Source organism: Pyxicephalus adspersus, chromosome 4 (assembly GCF_032062135.1).
Source record: "Pyxicephalus adspersus chromosome 4, UCB_Pads_2.0, whole genome shotgun sequence".
Lineage (NCBI taxonomy): Eukaryota > Metazoa > Chordata > Amphibia > Anura > Pyxicephalidae > Pyxicephalus > Pyxicephalus adspersus.
The window spans coordinates 110,474,837-110,487,958 of NC_092861.1; the positions used below are offsets into that span (position 1 = coordinate 110,474,837).

General features: G+C 36.6%; 1 protein-coding gene across 2 annotated transcripts in view; it reads left to right on the forward strand.

The window, feature by feature from the left end:
* RAB32 (RAB32, member RAS oncogene family) overlaps positions 1-12,485 on the forward strand; it is a 32,745-nt gene extending 20,260 nt beyond the window's left edge. For both annotated transcript variants that reach the window (XM_072409288.1, XM_072409286.1), the window contains exons 2-3: positions 6,949-7,229; positions 11,459-12,485. In XM_072409288.1, coding sequence (XP_072265389.1) covers positions 6,949-7,229; positions 11,459-11,608 — 431 coding nt within the window. In that variant the 3' untranslated portion in view covers positions 11,609-12,485. The remainder of the gene's footprint in view (positions 1-6,948; positions 7,230-11,458) is intronic.
* The last annotated feature ends 637 nt before the right edge of the window (positions 12,486-13,122 follow it).

Here is a 13,122-nt window from a genome sequence, read left to right on the forward strand (position 1 = left end):
GCTCAGTCTCAGCTGTGTTAAGCATTTCTTCTGCAAGTCATGCACACCTCCCCCTATCAAGCTGTAGTGGTCCCTAGGTCGGATGTCCTTAACTCGGGGACTACCTGTAATTGCTTCTACACATTCCAAATAACACTATTAGTCCCCAATCTATTAGGTGTGCAGACTCACATTATATATTACATATAATTGATAATTCATGTTGAAATGTTAGATTTACATGTTACATGATAGCACGTTTGTTGCTCTTTGTTGTTTATGCTATACCTAATGTTTGTTTTAGTTGTCTCTTATCTATCTTCCAGCAGAGAGGTGAAATTGGAAGTTGGTAAAACAATTTCTGTTCCACTTTTTTAACCAGGTTCACATGTTGGCTGTATATATGTGGATACTTTCCGTTAGTGATTTCTTTAAATGTTGGAAAAATTGGGGAGCTGACTTCAAAAATGTTGCCGCTTTAGAAGGCTTCCTATCTCTAGCATATAGATCACAGGTCAAGTCCTGTCCAGAGGGCTGCAAAATAACAGTATTTTTGTGGCGTGCCTGTAGAATAAATTGGCTCAAAAAGAAAGCTGGAGTGAATATTCGTGTCAGTGATTACAATAATAATTGGTGTCAGTGCGCTTTGTATAATCGTGCATCTATCCGTGTTCTAGTGGGTCTTCGCATCTGCATCATTGTATGTGTAAAAATTTCATTTGGAAAAAGTTGAGAATCTTTTCCGAATTATTTTCTCAAAACTAGTTATAAATCTAGTAACAATCTTTTGTAAAGATTCGTAGTGGCTAAATGAGCAAAGAGAGGAAAGTGTAGATCATAAACTTCATGCATTCAATCAGAGTAATCAAAATCTACTGTAGCTGTCCTGTTTTTGTCAGAGGAAGAAAAATGTTTTGATGGTAATAGGCACCTACTAAACTTTAATTACACACTACTGTTAGAGGATATAACACCGCATTCATCTATTAAGATCTACTACAGGTACGCTTTATACCTTGTTTACATGTATAGTTAGCAGAAAAAGTTATTTGATCTCTTTTTTTATTTGCAGACAATTCTTAAAAAATGTAAACTTAACAATGTAATAGTATAGGTAACCATTACCTGGCCATGTGGGTATGATGTATGTTGGAGCCCACACAGTGTAATCTTGTCTTGGTCTCCCAAATGTTTTATTACAGCCATAATAAAAGGGTGTGTTGTTACGGAGGACAGAAACACAGGTCATTAGAAATTCTAAATATTCACCACTTTCCTGAAAGTGTCTTTTTTTTTTTCTGTTTCCATTTTTTATTATCAGATTACTGATTATTTCTAGTCCTTACAAGATGTTAAGTGAAATCTCCCCTGTAGCCACACAGATGGCAGTAAAGCCAGATTAAGGCTACATAAACACACGTCCAATGGTTCTCGCCCGATAATGGCCCAGGCTTGATATCGGGCGAGAATCTGGCGTGAGTACAGCGCACATGGTCCGAATGACTGTCCTGGCGGATGGACGACGAACGATCCAAATGCAAGGGAAGGGGGAGAGTGCGCAGCAGGGTGCCGCTCCATCTTTCTTCACCTCCCCTCTGCATAGAGCTGAGTGGTGCTGTACTCGTTCATGCATCGTGCAGTGCTTAGTCGTTGGAAAGGATCATGAAAGATGGACGTGTGTATGCGGCTATACTCTAACCTTTCTTTGCTTTGCCCAAAGCAAATTTTTTTAAATATTAAATCTGTCCCCTGTGGTGCTCCTTTTCACTACAGAATATACTACAGAATACAGTAATGAGATAGGGGTTAGTTGTGCACCCACTAAGCACAGCAGGCACCCCAGTATTAACCAGTATTAAAATAAAGTTGCACACCTTTAAACATGATTTTCCTGTGGATACTCTGAGGGTATCTCTAGAAATGTACCTTGCCGTACTGCCCTATTGCAAGGTGTATTTTGACTAGGAAGAGTGCCCTTGAAGTCCTCTTTTACCATGCAAGACAGCTGTGCAGAGAAAAGGAGCAACTTTAGGGGATCTTGAGTATGGGGAGAAGGAAACCTGTGGGAGTGAAGAATATGGGAAGTATTTCAACTCGCCTCTGAACCAAATGGGCATTTAACCCTTGAAGGTTACTGTGCAAGATGACATTTCAGTGATATCTGGGGATCAACAATAAACTACTTTGAGATCCCTGTCATTTTTTACAGGGCTTAGCTAAAAGAATACAGACATTTCTAAAACCTGATAGTTACAGTGGGTTATCCTACTCAGTTTATTATAGAATATTGTTTCAGATTTTTTATTTCAAACAATACTTGGGAATTAGAAACCTTGTGAGGTTTTTGATGTTCTCTGTGTACCGATAAGTGGGATTTTATACTCTTTGTCCTGATGACCATTGTCACTGGGGCTAAAAATTAACGAAATACTACATTAGAGTTCAATATTTCTTTTTTGAAAGACTTATGATACAAGTGAAAATTTCAATTAAAAACTCAGTTTAAAAAAAAAAACATTTACATAAAACTTATAAAAACAAAAGACCAATATAGAAAGAAAAAAAATATTAAAGGGGTAAAACAATACCAGTCTAAGAATAACAAGACATTCGTACAGTTAGAGATGAGCAAAATTTTGATCTGTTACCTGAACAGGAATAAAGCTGAAAGTATACAATAGGGCAGGGCATTTTCCTTTCTTTTAGCGATATTTTCTCCTATTGTTGTGTGGTGTGATCATAAAAAAAAAAAAAAAAAAACTGACAAGGTTTTATTCTACCCCAGTGTTCCCCCCCAGAATTTTTTTTAGGCTGGGTGCTAAAAGCTGTAGGCGGGTGGCCCAACTTTTCAGTAAACACCCAAAAACAGCCGGGTGGTTACTGGAAATTGCTTGGTGATGTGCCTGACTAATAGGGGCTGTGGAGAACACGGTTATTCCAGCTGTATCCAAAGTTTTTTTTTGTTTTTGTAATACACAAAGGATTTTTTTTAAGATGTTTAAACGTGTTTACAAATTATAACATTTGCAATAGGTAAGATGACCATATTAACCTAACTGAATGTTGGTTATGAACACCATAAATAGCATCTTTTCTCTGTAAGTAAGAAGATCTGTGATTATTTATACTTACCTCTATTATTAGCTATGGTTCAGGTGTAAATGAAGTAGGAGGGATCACAGAAATTATTCATTCAGATAGTCATTTCAGCTGCTATCTAATCAGTTAAATCAATGTTCTACATATTGATATATTTCTTGAAAAAGAGGTAGATACATGTCCTGTGTGCAGGCTTAAATCATTTTGTTTTGAGAGAGTGCCCCCCCCCCCCCTTTTTACTGCAGTGCATAGTAAAAGGAATGCTTTTCATGAGGAAAAAGAACATTTAGCAATAATAAATGCATATATTCAGTATCTATATATTGAGTAAAAAAAAATAAACTGCAGATATTTTGGTAATCCAGTATTTGTCTAAAGTTCTATTTCAAGCTTAATGAAGGTACCAGAGCAAAAGTGCACAAGAACTAAAAAAATTGACAGGACTTGTTTGCCTAATCATTACTGGTGTTATTTCTTTAGTGAAGAGCAGAATATAAATGGCGGGATGTTTCGTGATATGTGTGTGATGGGAATAACAATACAGGTAGGTTATCCTCTTAAGTTTCATAAGGTAACATCATTTCATTTGTGGAGATTCTATGATTCTGCTTTCTATTCTGGCAATAATTAGCACTAGAGTGTATTAAATACATTTTAATTATGAAATTGTTTGCTTTTTAATATTATCCTTTTATTATTATTAAATAGGATTTATATGGTGCTTTATAAATTAGTACAGGGATCATACCTACTAGTTTAAAGACTTGGTTGTTACACATTCAATCCCATTGCAGCTCCTTCAATGTCTTCAAGAGAGTTCACCTATTTTGTCTAGACCAGTGTTTCTTGACTTTTATAACCTGGGGGAACCCCTAATAAAGCTTTTGTCTTCAGGGAGCCCCTGCTATAATTACCATTTCCACAGCTCCCTGTGTTCCTGGGAAGAATACCTTACATTGCTGGCCAGTTGTAAGAATGTCTCCCTTACAGATAGCCATAAAGCTCATTGGTGTCAGAAGTAACACATGGGAATTGCAAATTGCTCATAGCTCAAGGAACCCCTTGCAACCTCTGGAGAAACTCTAGTTGAGATACACTAGACCAGGCATGGGCAAACTACGACCCACGGGTCCTATACGGCCCAATGGGGATGTTTCTCTGGCCCTTTGGGTGTTCCGCGGCTCTGGCCAGTGCCACTCCGAGTGAAAATACGCGAAATACGTTCCCGGATCTGAGCCTGCGAAGAGAGAGTGGGCGGGTTGTGTGCAGTGACAGCCCGCCCACTCTCCCATCTCAGGCTCAGATCTGCGATGGGGAAGTGGGCGGGGTTATGCCATCATGATGTCCCATTCAGGGGTGTCATCATGACATAACCCCGCTCACTCTACCATTGACCCAGCCCTTCTGGCAAATTTTTTTGCAGATTGTGGCCCCTGACTAAAAAAGTTTGCCCACCCCTGCACTAGACTGTGAAAAGGTTTAACTAATGTTTAATTAAGTTAAATATATGCTGAATGTTACATATATTCATCAAGGATATAAATGCCTTTGTGTATATTCAAACCATGTGCAGTGTGTGTTTTGGAACTGGTTTGATTGGTGGTGGCCAGCGACCTTCTATTCTACATACACATTCAGAATGTCTTCCAGTTTTTGCTAGCCACCAGCTTGCTCCTTTCTTGTGAGCTTTACTTTAAACACACACTATTAGTTTGTGGCACTTCTCTTTAGCTTGACCTTATTTTCAGTAGTAGTTAATATTGACTTGAGACCACATGGTCTTCTACTTTTGAGGCAATTTTTTTTTGCTTGGGTGTACTAAGACATGCACAGGGGAATTCTGTCCAGATGCAGGACAAGGAGAATAACCTGTCTTTGATGTTAACTTTGGGCAGATTCTTACTTTCCTGCATGAGCAAAATCATCATAAAAGGACAATATAAAGTATTATTCTGGAATAATTTAAATATATTCAACAAAATTGCTTGTTTATTTGAATGGTATTTACTGTACACATTGATTACTAGGGTGCACAGAGAACACATTACTAATAGCTAGTGGGTAATAACAACCAGTCAATAGTAGTCCCCTCCTATGTACATTAGTAAGCGGCCAATGTGTACCTGATTCATCATACTTGCCTTTCGCCGTATAGTAAATATAGCATACTTCCTTCACACATACTAGTGCTAAGTTAAAGCACAAAGGACAAAAGCATTTGTTCAGAATGAACAGTTGCTATGTTTACCTTTTTATTACATTTGTCCATCCCACCTACCCAATACCTTTCAATTACAATAAATATATTTACCCATCTTTTGTTACCTTTCAGATACATTTGCCATTCTCTATTCACACAGAAAATATAAGTGAACGCGCTATACATCTAACTTGTGAAAGGAGCCTTGTTCCACAGCTCAAATATAAATATTTTATCCTCACATTTTTTATGCATTTAATTGGGTTTTATAGGAAGAAAATGACTCTTGTTCTATTAAGTAGAGGATTATCACAGCAAAGGATTTATCTTAACCTCTTGTAATCAGTGCTTCCAAGCCATGCACTAAATGGATTAAAACTTGCTGCTTAACTTCTAAGTATTGTCTAGAATTGCAGACATTTTTAAAATATTTTTCTTTGACAATAATTTGGAAATGTTTATACATTTTGATGTAATGGCTTTCTGCTCCAATTATTTTTAGTAAAAGGAAGCAATGCAATTGTCACCGTACACCCACAAACATGACGTTTAATTTGTCTGTATTTAGGCCGTATTAAGACTGGTGGTGAGGTTGTGGTGCTGCTGTTTCCACTTTAAGTGCGGTCTGGTCTTTTTTTTTTTTTCCTATTTCTTCTTATTCTTGACTGATGGAACACCCATTTAATATGATAAATCACAGTGAGCTGCTGTTCTTTAGCTATCCAATCCAAACTTCTTTTGCTGTGTCTGCAGTGGATGAAGTGGAATGATAAGGGAGCGTAACAAATGTCTATCTTCCTACATGGGATTATTCCATCAAGGGTATGGCATTTGCATTGCTCCCTTATGTTACAGATACTCTGAGCTTCACTTTTATTTATTACACAGTACTTGCCACGAATGGCAGGTCAACAAGAATAAAGCGCCCTCCTTCTCCAACAGTTACAGCACATGGGCAACAGAACCTATAAAGAAAAGTGAAAAGAGTCGTTGGCATCCGTTAGATGAGAGATCACGCAGCTTCTTCCCACACTCCCTCTTTTTGTCATTGCCTTTTGAAGAGGACCTTATGAGAATGGTATTTAGGTTTTTGAGCTGTGATGGCTACGTTTGCATCGTTAGTTGGTTAATTAAAAGTAGTAAGTAAACATATATTTGTTTGGTAACAAAAGTAATGCTTATTAAGCCAATAAAAAGGCCATGGCTGTTTCAATCCAAAAGTCAAAGCAGTGGCAGTGAGTTATTTATTAGTGATAAATTAGAGTTTATTTATTATGATTTCTGGCTAAAATCCCATGTTCAGGACTTTCTATAGCCGTCTCCAGTCTCTGTCTCCTGTTGCTTGTCTACAGCTACAGCTTTACTATGCCTGTAGTCTTTTTCCTGTATGCTTCTTTACTGTCTTGGGCTCTCCCTTGTACAGAGAAGGTCAATAGGATGCAGAAAATTTGACTTGCAATAAACTTGAAACTGAGCCAATGAATCGCTATACTTTCAGAATTTTGATTGGCATAGTTTTATGTCTAGTGTTTAGTATCATGGGATGTGCATAAAAGTCAAATCTCACTGACTGATATAATATTTGAGACTTTAGTATTTGTTCACTATTTTGGGAAGTTTCTGAAACTAGGGCAAAAGATTCTAAGAAGATTTTTTTATTTTTCTTTCAGGTCAAGAGCGGTTTGGAAATATGACCAGAGTATACTACAAAGAAGCTGTGGGTGCCTTTGTGGTATTTGATGTTACCAGAGCATCAACATTTGACGCCATTACTAAGTGGAAATCTGACCTGGATAGCAAAGTTTTTCTTCCAAGTGGTGGACCCATACCTGCTATTCTTCTTGCCAACAAGTGTGATCAGAAGAAGGAGAACAGTATGCAGAGTCCTTCACAGATGGATCATTTCTGTAAAGAAAATGGTTTTGTTGCATGGTTTGAAACCTCTGCAAAGGTAACATCACTTTTTTAATCCTTGGAGTTCTAATCGTCCTGTTTTTGAGCCCTGCATCAATTTTTGATTTGTACCATACAAAAACGTCTGATTGTCCTTTCTTGAATGCAAGGTTATAAACGGAAAAACAAAAGAAGAACATAAAGTGGCAATATTTTACCTGATCATCAGTTAATAGTTCTCCCTATTTAATGTACAGGGCTGCGTAGTATGTTGGTGCTATAAAAATCCTGTTTAATAATAGTAACTCTTTTGTTTAAAATAGTATTGTAAAGGTTTGGTAATCTCTTTTTAGAGACTGGATAGTTCATTTTTTCCATTTGTTCTACTTACAGGGGTCACTAAGAAAAAAAATATCTCGGCAATAAGAAAAAAAATAAATGAAAAAAAAGCTTTTATTTTAGCATAGTAGAATTGGTACAGCTGTCAGATTGGTATTGCTTTCTGTGATACTTTTCTAGAGATTTCTCCTTACTTTCCCAACGTCTGCGACTGGAAGTGAGAATAAACCCAATAAAAATATATGCAGGGACTGAAGATTTAAATATCTTCTAAACCTTCGTTGCTCAATTCCAAATGTAAGTACAGAAAAAGTACAGAATCCTACCACCTTTGAAGTAGCAATTACATTTCTGCAACATTTCATTCACCCCGGTGCACTGGAAGCTGCCACAGCCTACAAAAAAAGAATGGCAACTCTAGCAATTCTGATATCACAATCCGTGCAACATCGCTGCCACAGCATTACAGGAAGCTACAAACTCCCCTGGCAACATCAAGAGGTCTTTGTGCAACTTTTTAGGGAGAGTATGAGAAAACTATAAATATAGATAAACTTAGAATAAAGTGCTGCAACATATTTTTATAAGAAGGTCATAGAGTAGTTCTGCCTTACAAAAACAAAGCATTGCCTATTGTTTTTTTTTAATGTCCAGGTTTAAAAGTAGTTTTTTGTTTTTAGTAGTTTACTGCTGAAAAAATGCCAAACCCTCTATTGATTCAAATGAGATTGGTTGAAAGGACTTTTTTGCAGGCATATGTCAGGTGGTTTTGAAGTGGTTTTTGGTTGGCGATAAGATGCCCAATACAGGGTTGGTTGATTACTGAACTTCTTCTATAGACTTAAATGGATACTGCCTGACACAGGCTTTTTAAATGTTGAAAATGCATTTTGGAAGCATCTGTGAGGAAGAAGCACAATTTATGTGTTTTCACTTCCTTTACCAACCAAGTTTCTGTGCAAGACAACAACAGTGCTAGAAAACTTCTCCTTTAGTGGGTTTTAGGCATTTGATAAATTGGCAAACATCTCTTTTGCCATGTTTAATCTGCGTGTTGGCATGGTAACCTGCTAGAATACCACCGGTCACCACTACTGCATGGTAAGGCAGTGGCTAAGGTACGTTTTGCATTGTATGGCAGTAGGTAAGGTAGGTCCTGGATTTTATACAAAGTTGGTGAAGTGGGTATATCTGTTGAGTCCCACTAGAGGATTGATTGGCCATAATGAGGGGCTTGCACCCTTACACTTCTGTTGATAATACAGAAAATTAACCATGCATACATATGCCTATCCAAGCTACAACAATATTACAAACCAAAAGAGATTATTTAGACTTTCTAAATGGTCTTTTTTTAAAATCTGTATCCATTTGCTTGTGCATTTTTGTTGTTGTTGGTATATTGTTTGTGTTATGTAACTGGCTCCAATGTGTTATTGAATTTATTCTGACTGTTGGCAGGGTCCAGAGGCAAACCTACAATAACCTTGATGATAACTAGAAACTCTGCATCATATAAAAGTAGATCAAGGAGAGCTGACTTAGTATTAACACTACATACCTATTTGTGCAGTAATAAATATTGAATGGACACTGCATACATTGACAACGTTGAATAATTGGCACTATAAAAAAAGATTCCCAGAGTAGAACTGAATTTCTAAACCTGTAATTAGTGTTAAGGCTCCTGGTTCTTGTTGGGTGGATTGTAATTAAAGAGGAGATTGCAATAATGTAATTAAAGCATGAGTTTGAAATGGATGAAGTACACACCCATTTTTTTTTTACAAGTTACAATACTCTGTATACATTAGAAAGACATGAGACAGTGGGTTTTATTTTAGGCAAATAAACAATTTCTATTTAGTGATCATCTCTCATAGAATACATACAATAGGAGCATAACATCATACATCTCAACCAGTTCAGGGGCCAATCAGATGTGTATCTACCGCGAGTCCTGTTACAAAGGTAGTAATTTTCGCGCAGCTAGTGGACCCGACGCATTTTACCTGGCAGAGGCTTTCAGGGGTAGCTGTGCATGCGGTCTAAATATGTTATATGGAGCATACATAAATATTTGTATTAAACATATGACATAAGGATATTCAAGTATTTGACACAACTGAAATCACAAACAGACATAGTAACAAACTAAGTGGTTGCAAACCTCATAAATATCAGATATTGATAATGTAATTACAAAAATCAATTGTAATTAGATAAAAAGATAAGGGAGTAGAGACAGGATTAACCATATAAATATATGGTGGTATGGATGTCTGTATAACAAGCATCGCTATACAAACGTCATTGTATTTCCACTAGTGTTAAAGGATAGCATAATGTGTCAAATAGTGATTGCCACTAGTAGGGTATAAATTAATATATGCAAAGTGTATTTATGGTCATAAAGATACATAAAGGGTACTTCCAATACATAAATATGAATAAAATACAATAATGTAACTGATGTGTCAGTGAGCAATAAATGATACATGTAAGAATATGGAAATAACTTACATTTTCGAGGTTTGACATTGGTATCCCAGACAATGTAGGGGTAAACGAGGGTAATTATACCTGTAGCCCAAGAGGTGTCTGAACCTTTATAGGACATGGAGAGCAAACAGCTGCTTATGCAGGGTGGTGAGGGGCAACACATATACATAATACTCTGTAGTTATATATGTGTGTATATGTGTGTATATATATATATATATATATATATATATATATATCAGCCGATAACCTGGCGTTGCCCGGGTATTTATTTATTGCAATCTTTTATATTGTACAGGAGAAGGAATCAAAAAAAGCTATAGTGTTATGCAAAAGGCACAGTGTCACTGAGCAATACATAGACACCTACATGCAAATATACCTCTAACATATACCACAGCACTGCACAAAGATCAGCGGTGCACTCACATGAGTCATATATCTAGCAGTTTGGTTGAAATGTGTCGATGCGTTTCCTGGTGATGGTGGAACATCAACGTTTGGTTGAAATGTCTTCATGCGTTTCCTAGTGATGACATACATACATACACACATACATACATCCGAATATAGCTCTGACATAAAGCACAGCGCTGTACAAAGATGACTGATACACTCACATGAGTCTGAGTCATATGTATAGCAAGTTTGGTTGAAATGTCTCCATTTGTCTCCTATCCGTTTTCGAGTGATGGTGAAACATACACACATACATCCAGTTTTATATAGAGTATTGTAACTTGTAAAATGCCTATACGCTTTGTTAGGGCAACCTAATAATAAAAATAAATAACACAGCAATACACCAACACATGGGATATGTGGTGCGACAACCCACACAATATATGCATTCCTGCAACCTACAAATGGGAGAGGGCCCTTATTTTTCAAGTAGAAGTAGAACTTTACAGATGTTAGAACCCAAGATGAAACTGGCAGTGACACAACAGCAGAATGATAATGGTGGAAAGGTGCCTTATGTTGGATTCCTGTATTGATTTTAATGTCAAGACTCCGAATGAGAAGAATGAGTCTCATCATTTATTGCTGTCAATCTGACACTGAGAACTTGCCTACTACAATTGACAACATTTCCTGATAGCCCACACACTCAGAATAGTATATTTGCCATTCTGTGCTCCTTTATTGTCTCTGTCTGATGGCTGTGGGTATGGAGAAATCATAGACCGTGCTAAAGCCATTTACCCAAACAAACCCTGTAGCACTGAATTCATGCATTTTATGTGTTGACCTTTGGTAAACGTAAGGGCACAAATGAGGCAGTCTGATAAAAAGTAAATTGTCCTTGAAGTGTTTCTGCCTTTTTAATTGTAAAAATGTTAAAAATAAATGTTTATTATTACCATATATATTTTAACTTGTGTTTACTGTTTTTGAACGTTTGTGTACCTTTTGTTTGATAACTCATACCCCACTTCATTGCAGGACAACGTTAACATTGATGACGCAGCTCGATGTTTGGTTGAAAACATTCTTCAAAATTCCAAGGATTTCCCTGTAGAAGAGAATGATGTCAGCAGCGTACAACTTGAAAGGGAGCCCTTGACAGCTGAAAGTAAATCGTTGTGCTGCTAACCCTTGAAATGCCACAAGAAGACAAACATAAAGACTTCTGCAAAATGCTGCTTTTACAGTCCTTACATCACCTCATGTACAATGATAACTGGGTTTACAGCATTGGCCTTCCACTTGTAAAAAAAAAAAAAAATCATTTCCCCTTGTTTATATTGTATATAGCAAACAGCTATGACTTGCAAAACTTATGTACAGTAGCTGTCACGCATAGGCAGATGATTGCATAACTAGGGGTGTCTGTAACATGCCACATGAATTCTGTCAGTTTTTTTTTTAATATATATTGAACAGTATATTACTGTATGCCACTTTTTCTTTGATATATGTAAAAACATGTATGTGTTACCATGTTTCATGTTCTGTGGAATACGTAACCAAATGTATGCATGTTTGTGTTCTTCATTTTACTACTACTTCATGGAGAGTCTAATGCTTATAGTATAGTTTGCAAGCCTTGATATATTGTTGTTACATGTTTGTGTAAAGCATTACAACTTTTTGTGGAATGTTATTTCTACATTTTGCCATTTGGTGACTTGTAAGAGACTGCAGTCATGACAACTGTTATTCTAAAGATCCACAACAGCTTATGAGACATGGAAGAAACTGAGCAAATGTGTAAAGTTATGTATAATGTATAATCGGACAACTGTATACATATCCCTTATGACATCATTTTAATAATGTTGTGCAGTTTTGTCTATCTCTCCTTCACAGTCAATCTATGCCAGGAAAGTACTTATGTTACAAAGTACATATGTTAAATCCCCATTATGTGTTATTTTTTTCAGAAACTTAAACACACTTGAAAGATCTTTTGTTTTTCTTTGGTCTAAGAATGTCAAAAAGAATTAAATATTTTCTCTATCTGTGTAAATCCTTTGTCAAGCCTTATGTTTTGCTGCTTGTAATTGTAAATTTTTTAGCTAACATGGCCATGACATTCTTCATTCGGGGTCCTTGGCCATCTGAGATGTCACACTGGTCATAGTTTTATCCAGATTGGGAACATTTTGTGGTTTAGAAGTGTTGGGAATGGACACTGATTCAAGGTGAATATTGACGCAAGACTTTTTATTTTTTTCTTATGCCTTTGCAGCACATCAGGGATCTTTTTGTAAAATAAAGTTTAGGCTGGAGTTGCATTTTAAATATGCTTAACATTTACTCCTCTCGTGTGACTGGCCTAAAGACTTGAGAAGGCTTTTTGTTTACTTCTTTTTGGAGAAATGGGCATTTCTTTGCAGGTTGCATGAGGTGAGGGTCTATATGATTTGCTGCAACTTTTAATACACACTAGATCTGATTTATTAAAGCTCTCCAAGACTTCAAAAGATACTTTCATCAGTGAACCAGCAAAATATATCCATATTGCATGCAGTCTTTTTTTTTTTTTTTCAACCAAATATACACATAGCAACTACTGCCTTATTGCAAATAGAAGTTGATGGAGATGAGTATGCTATTACAAGAAAGTGTCAGCTATTTAGGGCAGCACATTTTAAAATAACAGT